Below are 24247 nucleotides of genomic sequence, written 5' to 3'. Positions count from 1 at the left end.
CTTTGCTCCTCTGGCTTCAGAAGCTACTCTTCCTTCCTGTGCTGTATTTCTCTCCTCTCCTCAGAGAGCTCTGTCCAACCTCTCTGAGGAGGTCTTCCCGACTCCAGGCTGGGCCAGAGCACTGTTCGGCACCCTCTCTGCACCTGTAATTCTCCTTTATGACCTTTCAAACCTGCAATGAAATATTACGCTGTATTGCATAATGCCACTGCCCCCGAGTGTAGGCGACCTGTTCTCTCACGGCTGTATCAACACAATTAGTGCTCAGTTTGGTTGAGTGGATGAATGGATGGTCACTTTGGGGAGTAGGTGTCCTTATTCCCATCTTATAAACAAAACAACTTGAGTTTACACTAGCAGCGAATGGCACAGCTGGCCGTGGAGCCCAGCTAGAACCAGGGGAGGAGGAGGATATTCTGGAAGCTGGTGATGGAAAGAGGGCACAGGACACAGCTTTGGGAACCCATCAGAGGGAGGCAGTGGCTCTTCCCATTTAGTGGGTGCAGTGGCTTGGCTGGCTGGAGAGCTCAGGAGGACCGAGCCTGCTTAGCTCCAGCTCAGGTACATTCTGGTCTGTCCTCCCACATGATGAGCACTGGCCTTGCCGTGTGGGGTTGGTCCCACTTAGGGGCAGGTGAGAGAGATGGACTGTGGTCAGTCCATCTGACCACAGCATACGCCATGCTTTCCAACTGGGCTTCGTGAGAATAAAGCTGCTGGTGTTTGGAATCCACTCCCCTGCCCTGCCGTTCTTCTCAGGGGGTTCCGGTGTGGTGTTCCCCTCTTCCCCATCCTGAATCCCTGTGCTGCTCTGTCCCGAGGGACTGGGCTCCACAGATAGCTCTGCTGTTGGCGGCTTCACTTGGGTTATGCCAACAGGGGCACCAGTAGGTCTTGGAGGGTGGGAGGAAGGAGGGGCGGGGTTCCTCGCAGACTCCAGCGCCAGCTCCCACGGCCCTTCCCGGCACCCCCATGCTGCAGGACCGTGTTCCTCCAAACGCTGCCACTAGGGCTGGTGTCACCCTCCGCTGGTCTTCGCCCTGCCCCATCTCTGCAAAGGGCCTGCTTTAATGGTGATAGATCTCTGGAGGTTCCATCACCATTCCAAACACAGGGGGCTGAGAAAGAGGTGTGGGGCATTGACTCCCTAAAACCCCAAGGGTTAGGAGCCATGGCTCTAGGATCAAACTGTGTGAAACGGTCCCGGTGCTGACATGGTGAGTGTGTGACCGTGGGCAGGTCCCTTAAACAGCTGCAGCCTGAGCTTGTTTCCTGTAAGTCTTGTCGCCTGCACATAAGGGCAACCCGAAGCCTGTCTGCGCATTCTGTTGGCCTGGTCTTCCCGAAGCCTCAGCTCACTGGGATGTTATCTGCCTCATGAGTTATCACAGGTGACAATTCTACCAAATGTCACCCTCCAGCCTCCGACAGACATCTCCTCACTGCCTGCCACCTCGTCCTGAAGCCAGTGCCACCTGTGATAGTAGCCTTCCTTCTGGCACGAAGCCCTGTAGATACAGTGACAGGCCAGGCTGTGCTGCCATAATAAATCACTCCAGGGTCTCACTGTCCACAGTGACAACTGTCCATTTCTCATGGGCCTATGATGCCATCACAGGCTGGCCCACCACTTGTAATGCAGGATGACAGAGTGGCCTCTGTCCATTGAGCCAGCTACGGTAATAAAAAGAGATCAAGACAAATCATGTGCAGTTTCTTAAAGCCTCAGCTTAGGAATGACACATGTCATTTTTGCTTACGTTTTATTAGCCAGAGCAAGTCATATGCCCAAGCCTGACACCTACTAAGTGGGGAAGCACCATCTTTCCCGAGACAGGGCAGCCCGGCCCACAGTACTATCCATCACAGTTGCCTTAGAGAGAATATCTCAGAAAAGCACCCCAAAAGGTCTTAAGCAGAAGAAAAACAAACACGTTCCGCAGCGGGAAATACTTTTTTGGGTTTCGGTCTGAAAATATTGAGTTGAATGCACAGCTGGTAAGGACTGGCTTTCATCTGCATTTTGTAAAACTTCTAGGGAACCCCCTAATCAGGCAACTTCCTAATGATCCTTGTGAAGAAAGAAGCCCCGGGGCCATGTGGGACTCTGCAGTGTAGGACGGAGTGGCCGAGTCCAGTGCATTTGAAAATGCAAACGCTGGTCCCAGCTCTGCCTTGATGACTCCCAGATCCCTGGGTCTCCGGCTTTCATGGGTCAAATCGTAGCTTTACAGGTGATTCCTAAGACTTCTTCCAAGTCTCCATTTGTATACGTGGTCTAACAATTAAATTCACGAACTTGCCACCGCGCACTTACATCAGCAGCACTGCACAAACAGCTCGGTCAGGTTTCATAACCTTGGTATATCAGTGTTGCACAGCTGTGTTCGTGTCGACATGTGGCGGTGTCTTGCTGTGGTGTTCATTCTTCTTGTTGTGTGTTTTTGTGTGCCATCGTGAGAATGTCTGAGCTTGAATTAGAGCAATGAACAAACATTACATTTTTTGTTAAACTTGGCAAGAGTGGAAGTGAAATCAGGGACATGTTAGTCCTAGTTTATGTGGATAATGCCATGGAGAAAATGACAATGTACAAATGGATTAAACATTTTTCTGAAGGGAGAGAACGTGCCACTGCTAAAAAGAGGTCAGTAATGATCAGAACAGACGAAAACATCACAAAAAGTCGTCCAATTGTGGGTCAAAATTGTTGGCTGACTGTGAAAAGCATAGCAGATCAAGTAAACATCGATAGAGAAACAGTTAGGAAAATCTTAATGAGAAACCTTGGCGTGAGAAAGGTGTGTACAAAAATGGTCCCGAAGGAGCTCACTGATGAACAAAAGCAAAAGAGAATCGAAGTCTGCCGAGACTGTTTGGAGAGGCAAGACGATGTTTTGGGCCGTGTTATCACTGGTGACGAAACATGGGTGTACCAATACGACCCTGAAACAAAGCATCGAAGTGCACAATGGAAGTCAGCCAATTCTCCATGACCAAAAAATTCCCTCAGTCCAAATCAAGAGTCAACATGATGTTGCTAACTTTTCTTCATATCAAAAGGATTATTCATTATGAATTAGTACCAACTGGATAAATAGTTAACCAAGTTTACTATTTGGAAGTGCTGAAAAGGCTGCATGAAAAGTTAGATGAAAATGACTTGGACTTTTCACCAACAATTCATGGCTCTTGCATCACGACAATGCACCAGCTCCCATGGCACTGTCTGTGACGGAGTTTTTAGCCATTAATCAAATAACTGTATTGGAACACCCTCCCTACTCACTTGATCTGGCCCCCAATGACTTCTTTCTTTACCTGAAGATAAAGGAAATAGTGAAAGAAAGACATTTTGATGACATTCAGGACATCAAGGGTAATACGACGATAGCTCTGATGGCCATTCCAGAAAAAGAGTTCCAAAATTGCTTTGAAGGGTGAACTAGGTGCTGGTGTTGGTGCATAGCTTCCCAAGGGGAGTACTTGGAAGGTGACTGTGGTGATATTCAGCAATGAGGTATGTAGCACTTTTTCTAGGATGAGTTCGTGAACTTAATTGTCAGACCTCGTATATAAGCTAGATATTCGTAAACATTTGTCAAAGAAATTGTTATTCTTTGAAAATGTTACTGAGTATTGCAGAATATAATACCTAAGTGCCTTTTGTGTTTCAAACAATGAGGTGTTTACATGAAACATTTTAAAGAGTGTATTTGATCTTGCTGCTTCTTTACCATGTGCTATTCTCATCCTCTGTATGGAACATAAAAATCATTTCCACAGCAACTAATTACAGTGTAAGTCACAGTGCTGGGTTACTACTGTGGGTGGAGAATTAGAAGCAATCAGCATGCAGACATCAGAAGCTTCTTAGTTTTCAAGTCCTCCCAAAAACTAATGCAAACTAATAAAATGTGGGAAAGACATGCAATAGCCGATGTGGACACGAACTTCTCAAGGTGGCTTTTTGAGTGACCAGCTTAACACGAACCTAAGAATTTTCTGCCTCCTACTTTAAACCTTCTTCAAAAATCAGTTGAGCATGTTTGTGCGGGTCTGTTTCTGGCTTTTCGTTTTCAGTTCCGCTGGTCTATGTGTGTGTTCCTCTGCCAACGCCTGTTCTCTTGGTTACTATATAGTAAGTCTCAGTATCAGGTAGTGATTCCTCTTGCTTTAGTCTTTGTCAAGATCGTTTTAGCTATTTTTTTAAAATTGGGGAATATCGGGGAACAGTGTGTTTTTCTAGGACCCATCAGCTCCAAGTTAAGTCGTTTTCAATCTAGTTGTGGAGGGTGCAGCTCACTGGCCTACTTGGGAATTGAACTGGCCACCTTGGTGTTATGAGCGCTGCACTCTAACCACTGAGCCAACTAGCCGCGCCTCATTTTAGCTATTCTAGGGTCTGTGCCTTTTCATATGGATTTTAGAATAAGCTTGTCTATTCTAAAATTTGCTTGGGTTTTAATAGGAATTGCATTAAACCTATATACCAACTTAAGGAAAATTGACACATTTACTATGTTGAGTTTTCCATTCCACGAACACAGCATGTCTCTCCATTTATTAGATTTTGGATTTCTTCATCAGCATTTTGTAATTTATTTTTATTTTTAAAATCTTGATTAGCATTTTGTAATTTTAGACCTAGAGATCCTGTACTTATTTTGTTAACTGTATACTTAATTATTTCATTATCTTTGGAGTGACTGTAAATGGTATTGCATGTTTCATTTCAGTTTCTGCATGCTCATTGTCAGTTTATACAAATGCAGTTGATTTGGGGTGTTAACATGGTGTCTTATGACCTTGCTGAAAGCATTTACTAGTTGTAGGAGTTAAATTTTTTTTCTTGTATATTCTTTGGGACTTTCTATATAGACAATCATGTCACCTGCAAATAGGGACAGTTTTCTTTCTTTCCAATCTGCATACCATTTCTTTCTTTTTCTTGTCTTATTGAGTGGCTAGACTTCAATATTCACTATTAAGAAGTTGTTCCTTACTTTAGGGGGGAAAGCAGACTTTCACCATAAAATATGCTGTCAGCTGTAGTTTTTTTTTGTAGTTGTTCTTTATGAAGTTGAGGTTGTTCCCCTGGCTTTCTAACTTCCTGGGAATTTTTATCATAAATGGGTGCTGGAATTTGTCAAATGCTCTATCTGGGTCAATTGATATAATCATAGCATTTTTATTCTTTAGCTTGATCATATGGTGAAGTACATTGATTTTCAAATGTTTAATCAGACTTGCACACCTGGAATGAATCCTACTTCAACATGGTGTGTAATTATTTTTAGACATTGTTGGATTTGGTTTGTTAATATCTTGTTGAGGATTTTGCATCCAAGTATGTGAGTAATATGATCTGTAGTGGGGTTTGTTTTATTTCATATCTCTTTGTCTGGTTTGAGTATCAGTGGTCTCACAGAATAAATTGGGAAATGTTCCTTCCTCTTCTATTTTCTGCTAAAAGTTGTATACAGTTGGTATTCTTTATTTAATGTTAAACATTTATTGGTCTCTTACTATGAGTTAGACAATGAGATAAATGCTTTTCATACTCTAATTCAATTATGTACTATTATACTAATTTTAAAAATTTGGAACCAATCTTGACACGGCTTCTTCTTTAAATCCTTAGTTCTAGGACTTCTGTTCAGCTAGTCTTCAGATGCTTCTCCAGGTTGATTTTTCTATAATTTAGTTGTCATTTTAATGTGGTCATGGGAGGAGGCAAGCACAGCATTTACCTTCTCTGCCACCTTGACAGGAGCCTAGTTTGAATTGGTGTTAATTCTTCTTTAAATGTTTGGTAAAGTACTACAGAGAAGCCTTCTGGACCTAAGGATTTCTTTTTCAGGAGCTTTTCAATTACAAATTCAATTTCTTCAATAGTTGTAGTAGCACTATTAAGGTTATCTATTTCATCTTAGTTGGGGTTTGGTAGTTTGTGGTTTTCAAGAAATTGGTCCATTTCTTCGAAATTGCTGAATTTTTGAGCATAAGGTTGTCCATAGTTTTCCCTTATTACCCTTTTGGTGTCTGCAGGATTTGTACTAATATCATCTATTCTCTTCCAGGTATTGATGATTTGTGTCTTCCCTATTTTTATTTTTGTCAGTCTTGTTAGGGTTTGTCAATTTTATTGATTTTTCAAAGAATTAGCTTTTGTGTCATTGATTTTCTCTATTGTTTTCCTACTTTCAATTTCACTGATTTCTGTTCTTATCTTTATTATTGCCTTCCTTCTGCTTGCTTTGGGTTTATTTTACTCATCTTTTTCAAGTTTCTTGAGATAAAAACTTATAGATCTGAGATTTTTTTCTTCATTTGTAACTTGAGCATTTAGTGCTATACATTTCCCTCTTGGAGCTGCTTTAGCTGCATACTTTACTTGAAACTTTGACAAAAATGCTTTTCTGTAATACTTGGTTAGCAACAGCCAGAGTAGCTTTGGGCTCACTGAACAAAAGACGTGCTTGGTCATCTATGCACACACACTCATCTTGAATCACAGATTCTTTCACACACTACAAAGGAGAATATCCAGGGCATTAGTCCATCAAAGCTCTAAGATGGCAACAGAGCTCAAGAGTGAACCAAATAAGCCAAATACTCTTCCTGTCTAAGCAGGAATCATTTTCTAAGGCTTTCCATACCTCTGGAGAGAGGGAAGGCTGTTATTAAATCTATTACATGCTTTAAAAATTCTATATTACCTTATACCCTATCTGGAGGAAAAGTGAAAAGTGAAACAGAAGAAAGGACATCTTCTGGGAGGCAGTACAGAAAAGACTGAACTCTTAAGGAGGGAAAACGACAAAGATAAAGAATAAGTGGTGAGCACAAGAAAAGATGCTCAACATCTGTGGTCATGAGGGAAATGCAAATCAAAACCACAATGATATACCACTTCACACCCACCAGGAATCAAGTAGATAATAAGAAGTATCAGCGAGAATGTGGATGAATTGGAACCCATACATTGTTTTCAGGAATGTAAAATGGGACTGCTATTTTGGAAACTAGTTCAGCAGTTACTCAAAAAAATCAAATATTGTTGCCAGTGTATTGTACATTTTAAAATGACTAAGATGATAAATTTTATGTTATGCTATTTTATCACAATAAAAACAATTAAACATAGAATTACTACATGACCCAGCAATTCTACTCCTAGGTATATACCCAAGTGTAATGAAAACATGTCCACACAAAAAATTGCACATAAATGTTTACCGGAGTAGTACAGTAGTAGTCATAATAACCAAAAGGTGGAAGCAACCAAAATACCCATCAACTGAGACTGGGTAAACAAGTGGAGTATTACTTGCTTTTTTAAACCAAGATACAGAGAATATATTATTCCGTGTAATGGAATATGACAGCCATATAAACGAGTGAAATGCTGATGTGTGCAACAACATGGTTGACCCTTCACAGCATTATGCCCACCGGAAGAAGCAAGACAGAGAAGGTCGTATATTGTATAATTCCATATGTCCAAAACAGACAAATGTACCGAGACAGAATAGATTCCTTCCATGAAGAGGGAAGAATGGAGAGTGATGGCTGAAGCATGTGGGTTTCTCTTTGGGGTGACAGAAATGTTTTAGAATTAGACAGCAGTGATGGCTGCAAAACATTGTGAACGTACTATCATAAAACCCACCAAACTGTACACTTTAAAAGACTGAATTTTATGGTACATGCATTATAGCACCAAGAAGGGCGTTTTCCCAGGAGCAGTGAGCCTTCCCTGCAGTGGCAGTTGGCGACACCGGGTCAGTGATGCTGCAGGTCACCACAGATCTCTGCAGAGCCTGTGAGCGGGGAGGGGTGGGGGGAGCACTGGCTTGGGGCCTCAGTGCCAACCGTGCCCTGAAGAAAGGCGACCATTGTTTTAGATGGGAGGAGTTCCAGGCCTCACACTGAAAGAAGAAAAGCCCAATAGGTAAAATGAAAGTTTGTTCAAAAGTGCCAGAACGTGCCAGCAGCGAGAAAGAACAGGGCTAAGGGTAGACTTGTTTTGTACCTGAAGAGTAGATGAGGGCTTCAGTGGGGTTGAAGGTAGGGTTTCCCTACAGGCAACCCTAGAGAGTTGGGTTTTGTTTTTTTTTCAGTAGAGGGGAGGGTAGAAGCCAACAAGGGATATTAACAATGCCAGAGTTACAGTGGAAAACAGAGGGATATGGATGGGGACAGCACAGCCCCACCCAGGGGGTGCCAGCCACCCCAATGTCTGAAGTGTGGTCTCGCCTAGTCAGCCTGGTCACATGCAGTGCGCAGTCCTATCTTGGCAACAGAGGATGTCTCCTCCTTTGAGGCAGGAAAGCTTTGAAGGTGGTAGGAGGCCCTACAATGACCTACGGAGGCAGAGAGGAAAGAGTTCAAGGGCTCATGCCTGAGGACCTCTACTTTGTCATTCAAGTAAGAGGGGAAAGTCCTTTGAAGATTAAGAGAGAAGAGTAGACACTTGTGGGACATCAGAATAGATTGGAGCAGCTGACCAGACAAAAGTGGAGACCATTCAGGGTCCCTGTCTGGTGGCATGACCTGAATTTAGAGTGGACAGACTCACCACCATTCTCTGGCTTTCTGCAGCACCTGGAAGGCGGAAGGTGAGAGAGTGGACAGTAGGGCCCCTGAGGGCTAGAAATACACACCCGCATGGGGAGAGGTCCAGCAGCACCAAGCCCTAAGGGGTGGCTGAGGGGGCTGCACAGGGAGTCCCAGGGTCTCTCTGTCTTCTCTCACCTAGTGTCACCCAGCGGACTGCGACCGAGTGCCCAGGACGGGCCAGATGCAGAAGACCTGCCTGGGCTGCACCGTGCAGTGCAAACCACAGTGTGCTGATGGCAGGAGCAGGCGCAGGACGGGGCTGGGCTGCGCAGAGGCTGGGAGCAAGGCCATCGAGAACAGATTCAGAGGGCGGGAGCTGGGGTCAGAGAGCGGAACCCAGGCCACACCTTGGCAAGATCTAGGTGTGAAACAGCCTGTGCTACACAAGGGCTGAGGTGGGTCAGGGTGGAGGCCCATCATATTGTAGGGCAGTGGGATGGGAGGCTAGAGTGTCGGAAGGGCAGGGAGGGAGTGACAGGAGGAGGCCCCTGGCTCATGCAGGGGGCTGGGACTCAGCCTGATGCTCAGAAGCAGGAAAGTCTGAATTCCATGCCTTTCACTCATTTGTGACAGATCCTCGCTGAGTCTCCCACACCTGCTGTTGCAGGGCAGGGATAAGAGAAGAGTGGCCTGGCGCCCTGGAGCTGACATTCCAGTGGGGACAGATGGTAAGGAAAATGGGAATGCGTGCAGCAGCGGGGAGAGCGGTGCTCTGAGGGCAGGGAGGTCGGGAGGTCTCAAGGGAATGCCACGATGGGTGGGGTGACAGATGAGCCTGAGCCACGGGGACCTTTGAGGAAAGAGCTTCCTGAGCCCTTGGGAAGGAAAGACCTGCCCAGTAGCTGGAGAGGGGAGGCAGTGAGGGCAGCGTGGCCAGCACCTGCACTGGACATGGGCACGCGGCCCTTCCCTGGGAGGGCTCACATGTCTTCAGAAAACACAGTGACAATGACAGAGAGGTGAGTGTACAAGGAGGGAAGTGCAGGGGCTTGAGAACACAGCGCAGCCCTGGTAGAGTGATGTCTCTAGGGTGACTCCTGAGGGTGACAGTAGGTAAGAGGAAGTGGGATAGGAAGGTGAGGAGGTCCACAGGGGGAGCCACGCGAGGGAAGAGGCCGCGGGAGGAGGCGGGTGGCGCCTGCAGCTGCTGAAAGCGAGGACTGTGCCGGCAGGAGCAGAGACCTTCCCAATGGCTTGCCCACGCAAGCCGGCTTCCTCCTCGTAGCAGAACCTGACTTTGTTCCCAGCAGTGATGTCCCTGGCCCTCTTTGATCTAGAGCGTTCCCTCTACCAGCTTCCCTCATGGCTATGCCAGCTGCACAGCCCGGCTCTGGAAATCGCACTGTAAGGGCTGTCCGCAGCAGCTGTGGCCCAGGCCTTCATCCTCCTGAGCGAGCACAGGGAGGGGTGGGAGGAGAGCCCACACCTTCCTCCCCTCTCGCTTTGGAAACGGGCAGGCAGCACTAGTTCACAGCCACGAAGAAGAAAAGCCAGCATCCCAAGAATACAGACACAGAAAGACAGGCCTTGGATAACATGGGTGAGCAGCCCGGCAGAACCCCTGGCCATCGCCTCTGCGATTCTCATGTGTGAGTCACTGTGGGACAGGAATGTACCGTGCGGCCTGGTGTGCTCCTGGCCGCCCGTGGGGTGGGGCGCGTGGCCGTGACTGTCCACCCTGAGCAGGGAGCGCAGGTGCCTGCCACCCTGGCTCTGCTTATCTGGGGGTGACGGGGGGGGGGGACACGGGGATGTGTGACTAGACTAGCACTTTCCATTTTCCCAATATTTTTATTACATCCTTTAGCAATCGGCTTCTTTATTAGCGGTGAAGAGCTATGGGTTTTCATTATTAGCACGCTCTTGGCATCCTACTTATCTACTCTTCTTTTCAAAAAGATTAACTACTAGAGAAAAATATCATTTCTTTCTTATGAAAATAGCCTTGGGATAACTTCAGGCTTTTAAAATCATGCAGGCATTCCTGCAGGTCTGATAACACTGTGAACCCATATCTCTTACCACTGTGAAGTCAGGGTGGAAAACACATCATCTCTTTCAGATTCCTGGAATAACTTCAAAAGTTCTGGATCCCCAGATAAGTGCGCAAGAATGCGCAATTCAATCTGTGAAAAATCTGTTAGACAGAGTTGTGCATTAATTCAGAATCCGCCAACAATGTCCCTCATTGGCGCTACGCCCCAGCCCACCTTCAGCCTTCCCTCTCCGCCCGCATAAGGTCAACAGCCCCTCCCGCCTGCCTGCCAGGGTCCTGTGGCCTCAGGGCCACTGGCCATCCCCGTGTCTGCAAGTCCAAGAGACCACTTCTGCCTTATGAGGCAGCAATGCCTCCAGGGTGGGCCGTATCCATTCAACCATTCATTCTGTACATCAGAGTTTTGGAAAGGGCCTACTGTGTGTTGGGCCACGTGCTTGGGAGATGTTGTTGAACAAAATAGACTACAACCCCCTTCCTCGTGGACCTTACGTTCTAGGAGGGGGGTGATTTGAGTGGATGTTAGAAGGTGAGAAATGAAGTGACAGAGACAGATAAGGAGGTTCAAGCATAATGTCAGAGGTGCTGTTATTATCAGGGTGGTCAGTGTGCACCTCAAGAAGAAACTGACCGCTGAGCAGAGGCACAGAAGAGGCAAATGGGGGAGCAGGACAGTATGTGGGGACGAGGGCTTCATGCTGGGCCTGAGGGGGAGCTGGCCGGTTGTTGGGGGACAGCAGAGTGGCTAGCATGGCCAGAGAGCCGTGGGGGATGAAGAGGGGGCAACTGGGTGGGACCACGCAGCGGTCTGCCCTATTATGGGGACCTATAATAGATATGGCGAAGGGAGGGGCCCTGGAAGCTGAGCTGTCCTGTGCTGTGTGTGAGAAACCTGCTTCCTACAAACATCTGCCTTTGAATGACTAGATTTCTAAAGGTTTTAACTGTATGAAATGCACAGTGAGCCACAGTGACACTCAGTGCCTCCTACCAGGATTGGCAGTACCTGCTGCTAGGAAGGTGTGGCCTTCGGATGAGACAAACATGGCCCTCGGGGAGATGGTGATTTCATCTTCGTCACCTGAATCGTCATGGCAAGAGTGCTTGGTGAGCGTGGGCATGGCTGATCTGTAGGTACTCCTCACACAAAGTTATTTTAATTTCCAAAGTCAAAGGAGTCTAGATTTTGGATTTTTCTGAATCTTTCATTCATGTAATTTTAAAAGATCATATTACTACTGAAAGTAAATAGATTTTTTGTTAAGATTTTCTGCTCTGTCTAGAAATCTTAATGAAGAAAATGTCAACCACCGACCCTGGAATACATTCTAGTGAGAGCCAAGAGGCTGGCTGAGCCTCCGAGCTGACGGGCTGCGCCACTGAGCACGTGGCAAAGGGCATCACCAGCACAGCGCCAGCATCTTGTGGAGGCAAGATGTTGTGCATTTGAAAAAGGGCTGCTCATCAGGCTTCATTGTTCTTTGCTCAGATTTGACCTTTTTCTTTTTAAGAAACATAAGCCTCAGTATTACAGTGAAGTAGTTTAAGGGAAAGAAGAGGGGCTCTCTGCTTTCATAAACACTTCCAGTCATTTTCAGACTTCAGCAAAGCCGTTCTATTGTTGTTTTTCTTTAGTGGGAAATTGGTTGGGGGAGAGACAGTAGGAGGGAGCTACTATCTTTGTATACCTATCATCTTTAACTTGTGAGCTGCTAAAAGGGAGGTACACATCACTTTGGCTGCATTTTATTTTTCAGTGTGCATTTAAATCCTGATCATGCAAGTACAGAGAACTTCAGGAAAGCAAAACAGTTACATGTATAGAAAAACAATCACTACACTTGTAGGATTTTTAAAAATGTTACCCAAGATGTTAGCAAAGCAAAAAAAAAACATGTTACCTTTAAAATTTTGAGGTTTACTCATTTGAATTGGGTGCTTGGAGATACCTTGGATATTCTGTAAATAAGAGCAGAATAGCTTTAGCTGAAATATCTACATAAATTAATCTGTACATTTAAGGGTATTTAAAAAGTGTTACATTTTATTAAACATTAACAAAATAGCTAATGCCAACATATTACGCATAAGCATATTAATACTTAATACGACTGCAAACACTCACACATAATTTTGTGGGTATATCAGAAAGTGTATCAGCAAATGTCACAACAGTTCTTTTTCACTCTAGCCTGTGACCCTTATCGTAATTATATACAGTCATTCTTTTAGCAGCAGCCTAACTTATAAACTTAGTTAACTTAAAAATTCCTACAAAATATGCTAACCATAGACGTCTGTGAAATTTGTATATTGTATTTCCCTTTAAAAACTTACTTGAAGATGAAAATTCTGGTCTCTCTGTCCCGATGACCCCCTCCTCTGGTGCTCTTGGCTCTTAGTACCAGCCTAGCGTACTTGCAACATGCTCTATGGAAGGTCGCAAATGTGCCTGTGTGCCCTGAAAACCGCTGGGACCATTTGTCAAGCACCTTCACACCTTTACAAGTTGGGGCAGTAGTGACAGAACGCAGCCGGGTACTGAGAGGCTGGCCGGCCTCCAGCCTGCTTGCATTATTCAAACCATGAGAATTCCTGTTCAATGGCCTTGAGGTCCTTGGCAGGACCTTGAACAGTGAGTGACGCCTGCACTGTCTGGCAAGGGAGCTCCTTGGACACTGGACTAGATCGGGCCCACTGTGCTACCGTGCAAACCGCGGAGCATGTCAGGTGATACGCTTTAGGGTCCCTGCAGCCCTCGGAGGTAGGAAAGCAGGTGTTATCAACCTCACTTTCTGAGGTGAGAACACCGAGGCCTGGAGGGAGAGGCTAGTGACTCTCAAGTTTTCTGTACATTAGAATCACATGATACTTTTAAAAAAATCAAATGATAAGCTCATAATGGAATAGAGATGACAGAAAAAAAGAGCCAGTGAACTTAAAGGTAGGTGGATAGAAACTATCCCATGTAAAGGAGAGGCGAAAACTATTGGGATAAGACATGAACAGAGCCTCAGGGACCTGTGGAGTAGTATCAAAAGCATTCTGCTATTTCAGCCCCTGAAGGAGAAAAAAACGATTTGTGCAGAGGAATGAAAAAGCTCAAAATTTCCCAAATTTAGTCAAGGACATGTTTTTCAGATTCAAGAAGCGAAACAACCCTAAACAGGATAAATTAAAAGAAAATCACACCCAGGAAACTCATAAGCAAACTGCTGAAAACCAAAGATTAAAAACAGTCTTGAAAGCAGCCTGAGCCAAAGGACACACTGTGGAGAGCAGCCATGCGGATGGCGGGCGTGGTGAAGACCATTGGACCACGAGACGACACATTTTGAGTGCGGAAAGGAAAGAACTGTCCACTCAGAGCTTATACTCCAGGAACGAAGGTGAATCAAAGACATTGTTAAATGAATAGAAACAAAGAGGATCTGTCATAAGGAGACCTGCTCTAAAAGAAGAGTTAACAAAAGTTCTCGGGGCTGAAGGAGAACTGTCTCCAGAGGAAACTGAAACTTTGGGAATGAAGAATGAATAACAAAATAGTCAGTATCTCAATAAATATACTAATTTTTTCAGATTCCTTGAAATACTTGTAACTGTTAAAAGCAAAAATTATCACACTTCCTGTGGATGTTTACAATGTATATAGATAGAATGCATATGACAATCATAACAGAAAGTGGTGAAATTAAAGGAGCTTCAATGGCTTTTAAAGTTTTTTATAAGTTACTTGAACTGGTAAAATATTAAATCTAAAAATACATTAAAATTTAATACGTCTACTATAATTCCTATAGCAGTCACTAGAAATAGTATACAAAGAAATGTGGCCAAAAATTCAATATATAAATTGAAATGGAATTCTAAAAATTATTCAAAAATTCAAAGGAGGCAGGGAAGAGGGAACAGAGAAACAAAAAACAGAAGGGACAAACAGAAAAATAAAATGGTAGACCCAAATCCTACCACATCAATAATCACATTAAATTTAAATATTTTAAATACACCAATTAAAACACAGAGTTTGTCAGATTGCACAAATACAAGATCCAACTATATGTTGGCTATAAAATATCAACTTTAAATATGATTTAGATAGATTAAAAGTAAATGAATGAAAAAAGATGTATCATACAAACACTGAAAGAAATCTGGAGTGGCTATATTAATATCAGACAAAGTATAATTCAGAATAAGGAAACTCACCATGAGTAAAGTGAATATTACAGAATGATAAAAGGGGAAATTTACAAAGAAAATATAATAATTCTAAATATGTAGCTATCTAACAACAGAACTTAAACAGACACAAAGCAAGAACTAATAGAACTGTAACACACAATAGACAAAGCCACAATTACACTTAGAGACTTAAACACTCCTTCTCAGTAGCCTGTGGAAACATAGAGATAAAATCAGCGAGGATACAGAAGACCTGAATGACAGTGTCAACCAGCTTGACCTAATTGCATTTTACAGAACCCTGTATCCAAAGATAACAGAACGCACATTTTTTTCAAGTGAACATGGAACTCTGTTCAAGATAGACCATGTCACAGGTCATAAAACAAGACTTAGGAAATTTAAAAGAATTGAAAGCATTCAAAGTATGTTTTCAGGCCATAATAGAATTAAACTACAAATCAGTAACAGAAAGAAATCGAAAAAACTCCCAGATATTTGAACATTAGAGAACATACTTCTTAAGCCAGGAGTCAAAGTAAAAGTATCAAGGGAATTTACAAAATGTGTTGAATGGATTGTAAAAGAAAACACAGTATCAAAGTTTATAGGATGTAGCTAAAGCAGTATTTAGAGGAAAATTTCAGCATTAAATGTTTATATTGGAAAAGAAGAAAGGTCTCAAATCAATATCTAAACTTCTACCTTGAGAAACTAAAAAAAGAGAGCAAAAACTAATCCCAATGCAAGTAACAGAAAACCAATAAATAGTTGAAATTAATGAAATTGTAAACAGGAAAGCAACAGACGTAAATTAATGCACCCAAAGCTGCTTTTGCAAAAGATCAGTAAAATAAATAAACCACTATCCAAACTGTTCAAGAAAAAAAAGTAAGGTAAAAATGATTAATTTCAGGAATAAGGGGGCTATCACTACAGATCACACAAACATTAAGGACAGTAAAGAAACACTGTGAGCTATGATATGTCCATAAATTCAACAACTTAGACAAAGGGAGCCAATTCCTTGAAAGATATAAACTATTAACGTTCACTCAAGAGAAAACAGAAAATCTGAATAACCTACATATATTATAAAAATTGACTGTAGTTAAGAACCATCCCTCTCTCTCTCTCTCTTTCTCATACACACACGCATCCCCTCCCTTCCCAGTCCCAGATAGTTTTAATGTTGAATTCCAGCAAATATTTAAGGAATAAATAACACAAATTCTATACAATTTCTACCAGAAAATAAGAGGGAATTCTTTCTAACTAATTTTATATGGCCAGTAATATCCTAATAGCAAAACCAGACAAAGATATTTCAAGAAAAGAAAACTACAAACTATATTCTCTCAGGAATATAGGCACACAAAAAATCCTAAACAAAATATTAGCAAATCAAATCCAGCAACAGAAATAATCCATCACAACCAAGTAGGATTGAACCCACAAATCCCAGCAGTGGCTGGTTCAACATTTGAAAATCTATCAATGTTATTCACCATATTAATAGATTAAAGAAGAAAATTCACATGATCATCTCAATAGATGCTGAAAAAGCATTTGACAAAATTAAACATCCACTCATGATAAAAACTATGCTTAGCAAACTAGGAATAAAAGGGATCCTCTACCATGACAACGAGAATCTGTGACAAAACCTAAAGCTGGCATCATCCTTAATAGTGAAAGATTCAATGTTTTCCCCTTAAGATTGGGTACAGGGTAAGAATGTCTACTCCTAACATTTCTGTTCAATGTAACATAGGAACTCCTAGCCAGCACACTAACGCAAGAAAATAAAAAAGCACGCAGAACAAAGGAGGAAACAAGATGGTCATTAATCACTGCAGACATGGTTGTCTAGGTAGAAGACCCTATGGAAACTACAAAACGCTTCCTAGGAATAATAAATGAGTTGACCAAGGTACCAGGATATCAAGTTAATACACAAAAATAAATTCCATGTCTATATATTACCAATGAAAAACTGGACATCGAAATTAAATAAGCAATGTCATTTATAATAGCACCCCAAAATACAGAGTGCCAAAAAATGTGTATACATTTTAAGAAAGAAAAAAACTATTAAAATTGTGATATTCAATATACACTGACAACAGAAGATGAATACAAGTTACATTTGACTTCTGAAATCACAAGAGGTGCTCAAAGTGGTTACCATCAGCGTCCAGACACTTGTGATTACGGTGAACTACTGCTTGAGCAACGTTGATCAAAGTGTCCACTTGTATACATTTTTTTGGCATCGCTGTATTTAGGTATAAATCTGTATGATGAAAACTACAAAATCCTGATGAAAGAAATTAACGAAGCCCTAAATAAATGAAAAGATATACCATATTCATGGATTAAAATACTCAAAATTAATGTGCCAATGACCCCCAAATTCAACATAATCCCAATCAAAATCCCAATAGAATTTTTCATAGCTATCAACAAGCTGATTCTATAATTTATGGGTCATAGATCTAAATGTGAAACTTCAAAACTTTTAGAAGAAAACTGAAGAGAAAACCTTTGTGAGCTCGGATTAGACAACGAGTTCTTAGATATACACCAAAAGCATAATCCATAAATAAAACAATTCAAACCCATGATGGAACACTTGGAACAATCCATAAAAAAAAAAATTTTGGTTCCACCAAACTTTTAAAAACCTTTGGTTTGTTAAGGGAATGAAAAGCAAGCCTCATACTAGGAGAAATTTCTTGCAAATCACACTGGAGTCAAAATATATAAAGAACTCTCAAAATATTCAGCAATGAGAGGTCCTTCCAGAAAGATGGGCTGAGGAGCTCACTCTGATGTCAGTATCACCCTGACCCCAAAGCCAGACATCGATATAACATCCATACATACAGATGCAAAAAAGTCCTCAACAAAGTATTAGCAAACTGAAGTCTAGCAACATATAAAAATGACCAAGTGGGATTTATCTCAGGAAGGCAAAGTTGGTTTAAAATCCAAAAACAATTCACGTAGCAGTAACATTAGAATGAACGACAAAAGACAAGTCATCATCGCAACAGAATGTTAAGAGCACTCAACAAAATCCAACACTCATTAAAATATCTCAGCCAACTAGGAACAGAAGAGAACTTCCTCAGCCTAATAAAGGGCATCTACAAAACGGACTCACTGCGTAAGTAACTCAGTGTCTACGGCTGTACAAAACAGGATGTGTTCTGTCCCCAGCATGCCATGTCAGTGGCATATCAGACTGCAGCTAAGGCACCCAGCTCAGAGCTCTTGGTGAGCACTGCGTGTACCGGGGTGCCGGTCCCCCTGCAAACACCACTGCCCTCCCATGGCACAGAAATGCCTGCTCTGCGTCCCTCAGGTTCCCTTTTCTCAGCTCCCAGCAGTGCCTAGAGAGAGAAAGTGCTCGTCATGAAAAGTGGGTACACTCCGAGCACTTGTTTTCATGGTGAACTTTGTGTGTTTTAAAAAAGTGGGAGAGCTGATCTAGAAAAACTCAGTGTTAACAGCCTTTATTTCCCATTCAGCAAAAGGCAGGGTGCCAAGGTGACGTCTGAAGTTTGGCATTTGTGAAAAATGCCGGCAGTTGTAGGTGACAATGCTGAGCAGGGAACCATCTGACCGTGAGGCTGTCCTCCCGCTGCCTTCCTCCCCCTGCGTCGCCTGGGCCTGGCACTGTCGTCAGTCCAGTGGCTGTCACCTTCGGTTTGGCCAAAGTTCTGAAAGGGAAGATGCAACGCGGGGGAGGTGGTGGAAAGACAGTGACAGACGGCAGCCCTGTCTTCCCTGGTGTGTCCTTGGAACCTCTGGAATGACAGTGAATAGCAGTGACCCGCATTACAAGGGTCACAGCTGGCCCCCCTTTGTCCTGGTCTGCACGGGACGATAGCAGCAGCATCTCTGGAGGCCACATGAGGCACCCTTGATAGGCTGTCGGAACCGATGAACGCAGGTCCCCGAGGGCAGGGCCACGCCTATGGCCTCACCCCCGTCCTCAGCACCTATGACCCTTCCTAGCACACAGGAGCAAGCAACAAATATTAACTGAATGAATGAAATGAAACAGAAATAATTTTCACAATAACCCAGCAGAGAGGCATTATTTTTATCATTCCAGAGATGAGAAAATTGAGTTTTCCAGACGTGACATAACTTGCTAGAGCCACACTGCTAGGAACTGGGCTGGGGTTTGAACTCAGGTCTGCCAGAAACCAGGGCTCTGCTGCCTCCGGAGTTTGGTCAGTGCCAGGTGTTTCCTGAGATCATTTTTCTTAAGAATACAAGGCAAACAAACGCAGTAAAAACCGCGGCAGCGAGGATAGCTGGTAGAGACAACAGAGTAAGGGCCCTCGGACATCCCCAAGATGGCTGTCACCACTGCCACTGCTGCACTGGACCTGATCTGAGCCCCAAGGGCAGTGCGGCCTGAGCCTGAGTGGTGCTGGGCCTCCTGTGAGTGGCTCAGGTGGCCTTAGCTTGTCAACCTCTCCTGGAAGGCTCCTCCCCCTACACCCTCTGGCCTGTTCCTGCACCTCCTCAGCTTCCTTTCCGTCATCACCTCCTCCATCCGTCCTTCTCTGACGGCCCTGTGCCTCTGGTCTTCCCCCCACTCTGTGTTTTCCACACTTTGTCATCTTCCACATCATGGCTTATTTAGTGTGTTCGTTGTCTGTCTAATGCCCTCCAGTGCCCCCGACTCCACGGGGGCAGAGGTTTTGATCCATTCAGCATGAGCACCTTAAACAGCCTGGCACACAGGAAGAACTCAGTAAATGTCTGTGAATGAATGAATGAGGAGCGGCAGGAAGTAGGGCTGGAGAGGGAGGCGGGGGTCAGACACCAGGAGTCCTGGGGTAGGTGAGAAATCCAAACTTCACCCTGAAAGCGCTGGGGACAAATGGAAACTGAGACGGGCTAGAGCCCTGGGCTGGCACCTGAGGAAGGGCTTCGCCGGCCCAGCGGCTGGACAGGGCTGGTGGCCCGCGAAGAGATTGGACCCATGGAGGGGCGGAGGAGGGCCAAGGTGAATGGCTGAGACTGGCAGTGGAGCAATGCCCAGGAGGCAGGGCCCACAGGACCTGGTGACCAGCTAGACACACTAATTCCTGCCTGAGTGACCAGGGGTCAGAGGCAGGTGTGGCATAAGCTGGCGAAATCACTGGGACTTCTTTTTTTGAAAGGTCTGAAGGAAAGCTGAATGAAGAGAGATTTGAGGGTGGTGACGTGGCAGTGGGAGCTGAAGCTGCTGGTGAAGGAGGAGCATGTGCAGTGGTTCAGAGGAGGGAGGTGGAGCACATCAGGCTGCATAACAAGAAGAGGGAGCTGGGAAAGGCAACCAGCTGCCCAGGGTGGCTGGCCCACCCGAGAGGACAGGGGTACCGGCAGGAGGAAGGGCAGAGGAGCAGGGTAACTGGGTGGGCAGAGCAAGGGGCCAGGCCACCAGGGAGAGCGAGCCTCTGCCCGGCAGGGTGGGCACGGCGTGGGCCTGAGGGGCATGGGGGCAGTGTGACTCCAGAGAACAGGCTCGTCTTCCTCCCTACTCTTTGGCCCTGGTGTCCATTTGCTTGTCATGATTCCCTGCTAAGTCACAACTAATTCCCTGCTAGTCACAACTAGCGCTGCAAAAGATGAAATGGAATAAAATGAAAAACACAGCACGCAATGGTACATGCTCGTAGTGTACTCTGATTGGGCATGGGCCAATAAAAAGGAGATGCACTAGAAGGAAAGTACTAAAAGCTCCACTCCCACTGTGGAGTGGTCCATGGAGAATGAGGGGCTGGCTTGTTTTACTCGAGACAGAACTAGGGAAATATTAAATCACTAAAAGTATACAGATTTAAAAAAATATATCATTTGGGTTTCAAATAGAGGTACAGATTTAGCAATAATTACATGATTTATGAAAATCTAATAAATATTTTGATAGATATTTAAATAAAACTATGTGGGAAGACATTCATCAGCAAAGCAGAAAAATCACATCCCACAATGTAAAGACAATGTAAAGATCTTGACTGGAATGATTTTTGAATTAGCTACTGTGACATTTACGCAGGCACTGCTGGAAACAGGGCTGAAACAAAGTATCAGGGAAGCCAGGCCTCTCTCTCCATGGGAGGTGCAGTCTGAGCCCCAAGACAAACGTCCTAAGAAGCTTTACCCAACAGCAACAAATAGCTGGACAATGGAAGGCAGAACACTTCCTGTTAAAACTAAAAGATAGATCATAAATAACTGTTACCTTTCAATTGCATTCAAAGGGATATTGGTTAAATTCAATTTCTCTCACGTAGTAGGTTTCACATTTGTAACCCTTATTCTGCTGACAGCAGGAAAAAGCCATGATCCTGCCACTCATGGAGGTGCTGGCTGTTCGGAGCCATGCAGCACTGTCTTTTCCTTTTTCTTGAAGATTTTCATTAGGAGCCCCCATCTTTAAGCTGTGATTAGCACCCCTCTTCTGGCCACAACACTAGTTCAAGGACGACGGCCTGTGGCGATTGCAGATAGATGCTCGCAGGTGCTCACTGAGGGCGGCTGTAGAAGACGCTTCCTCCTACTTGCCTGGAAGCTACAAGTTCAACCCCACTGGAGAGGAGCTAAGGAGGTATCCCCAAGACCTGCTGGGACACTGAGAAAGAGCGGCTAAGAAATGGGGGGGTGTGCAGAAGCTAGGTCGGCAGGTATAACTTAGGCTGCCAGATCAAACCTCACACACAGCCTCCAAATAATTAATATTTACATAATATATGAAACACTGGAGGCAATTCCTTTACCAAATGAATACAAGTTGTAAGAACTAATGTTGTATATTATTCCCTAATATTTCCCCTCCGTAATATATTAACTATATTTAATACTCGACAACTAAGAATTGAGTCCTCAATTTTATTCATTCCTTCAAGAACATTTATTAACTACCTGTCGTCTGGTAGACACTTCTCATTTCTGGAGGAAATGTTGAAACGACTCAAAGAGCCTAAGGAAAAGGAAGGCAATCACGAGAGCAAGGGAACAGGTTATATGGCTAGAACAGGATATGGCAGGTTAAGGAGCAGATACTCTGGGAACACACACTACAATGAAGCTCGCAAATTAAGATCGTGTGAGAAGGACAAACAAATGGAGGGCTCAGAGCCTACACAGGCCCCGGCATTTATCAAAATCCATACATGACGGAGGAATTACAAAATATTGTAAGTTATCATGTATAATAACAAGTTACAACAACCAACCATCCAAATGGAAAAATCATCAAATCTCACCTATATAAAGAGCAAATTCCAGGGGATTACAGACCCAATGTAAAAAGGAAAACTCTAAAACTATTAAAAGAGAACTAGAATATCTTTATGATCTCCATGTAGATTCCTTGAATGAGAAAGATTCCTTGAATGAGACAAAAAAAAAAGTATAAAGAAAAGACTACAAATTTGATGATATTAAAATAGAAAACATTTGTAATTCAAAGACATAAAATAAAACATGAAAAAAAAACCTCCCAAAATCAAACACAGACTGGGAGAAGATATTTGTATAAGTGAAGGAAAGTCTAGTATCCTAATATATAAAGAAACTTTACAAATTAAGAAGAAAAAGACAAACCACTAAATTGAAAATGGGCAAAGGAGATAAACAGGCCTGTCACTGAAGAAACCCAAATGACCAATTGTGGGGACGGAGTCCCAGAGAGCAGTTTCCAGGCTCTCAGTCTCGCGTGGGGAGGTGCTGGCTCGGGTAGTAAATGATCATCAACTGTGATTGGTTGGCCATCAGCTGTAACCGGTTAGCCAATTGGCTACTGATGTAACTGCGGGGCTGCCTTGATTGGTTGGTTGTTTGGCAGGCAGAGAAGTGAATGGCGGACTGTGGATCCAGCGGCTCCTACTGCGTGTGTCTTGCCCGGCCACCAGAGAGAGTATAGTGGTGTGACTCTCTTATCTATGGCTCCGTGGGTGTTCCTTTTCAGCCTCACCATGTCCTGCATTCTTATGTAGGGAGCGGGACCAGACACCCCGCAGGCCGCCCTGCAGGACACCAATAAAGGTGAAAATGCACTTACCCTCTTAGTAATTAAAGAAATGCAAATTAAACTGCAATAAGATACGAATTCAGCTCACCAGACTGCCAGGAAGTAAGGGAAATACGGAGAGCAGGGGCCTTTGTGGAGCTGTGAGCGCCACGTGCTACAGGCCAGTGTGAGCTGCCCCGCACCCGCGGACACATGCGAGCCTCAGGGAAACTGGGCAACACTACACAGCTTCTCACACGCTCAAGAATATTCATCGCAGCACTACTGTTTTCTTCTTGCAGCACTGTTTCCAATAGTGGAAAACTGGAAAATATCTAGTATATTTATACAAGGAAATACTTATACAGGAGCCAAGATAAATGAGAGCCACTTCTGTCAACGTGGATAAATCCCAAAAACACAATGTCGCATGAAAACAGAAAGCTGCATAAAGATAAGTACATATGATACCACTTATATAATGTTTAAAAATAGTACAAAAATCTCACCTGTTATTTAAGGAAATAGATGAAAAAAGGATGATACACTGTAAAATTCGGAGAGAAAGGGGAAGCGATTTGAGAAGGACACACTTGGGAAAGGATGGATAGGGCTCTAAATGTACCCAGTGATGTTTAAGCTTTTAGGCTGATGATGGACACGCCTACGCTCTTTACGTTGGGTCCATATCTTATTCACACAAAAAGAGTCCTCTCACTGAGCTCTGGGAGCCAGCGGATGGGGTGGGGGCGTCAAATAAGTCTTCCTGATGGACACGTCCCCTGAGTTGATTTTGGAGAACTAACCAGGCAAAGAGGCTGGGCTGGAGGAAGATGTTTTCGGGGACCTCCGCGGATTGAAAAGGTTTCTAAATAGATGTAAGCAGAACGATGGCTTGAAGGGAAGGGAAAGCATGAAGGGTCAATGAATCACAGATTATATCAAACCATTAACCATCATATGACAAAATCTTAGTTTGGCTCCAACTCAGTTACATACTAAAGAGCTATTATAGTACAAACATGCTAACAAAATATTGCACATATAGTTAGAACAATAAAGAAAACTAAAGGGGAAAGGACACTCACAAAGCAAAAATTCAGCTAAAGAATGCCTGGATTTTAACATTTCCAATCAATACATTTAAAAACTGTGACATTAAAAAGTGTTTTAAAAAATACCAACCTAGAAGAAGGACTTAGGATACTAAAGAATTCATGAAAATACAAAGTGAAAGTTCGGATACTTTGAATTACAAAATGTTGACAAATTCTGAGCCAGTATCACGAGTGGCATTGCAGTGAAATGAGGACATTGACAAAAACTGGCCTTGTCATTGAAGAAACATTAGAAAGGACATCTAAAGCCACACCTGATAAGCAAGTATTAGATAATGAGGAAAGGGTAAGAATGTGGCC

The 24247-nt window shown here is 43.7% G+C and overlaps 1 protein-coding gene across 1 annotated transcript in view; it reads right to left on the bottom strand.

Moving 5' to 3' along the window:
* The window catches only part of POLN (DNA polymerase nu), a 129589-nt gene that overhangs the window by 36382 nt on the left and 68960 nt on the right, over window positions 1-24247 (bottom strand). The window contains exons 15-17 of the mRNA XM_081062070.1: window positions 12523-12580; window positions 11628-11702; window positions 10648-10762 (exon numbers count right to left, since the gene is read on the bottom strand). Coding sequence (XP_080918196.1) covers window positions 10648-10762; window positions 11628-11702; window positions 12523-12580 — 248 coding nt within the window. The remainder of the gene's footprint in view (window positions 1-10647; window positions 10763-11627; window positions 11703-12522; window positions 12581-24247) is intronic.

Source organism: Rhinolophus hipposideros (genome assembly GCF_964194185.1).
Source record: "Rhinolophus hipposideros genome assembly, chromosome: 1".
Lineage (NCBI taxonomy): Eukaryota > Metazoa > Chordata > Mammalia > Chiroptera > Rhinolophidae > Rhinolophus > Rhinolophus hipposideros.
Note: the sequence above shows the minus strand (reverse complement) of the source record. Positions and strands in the feature narration are given on the sequence as shown.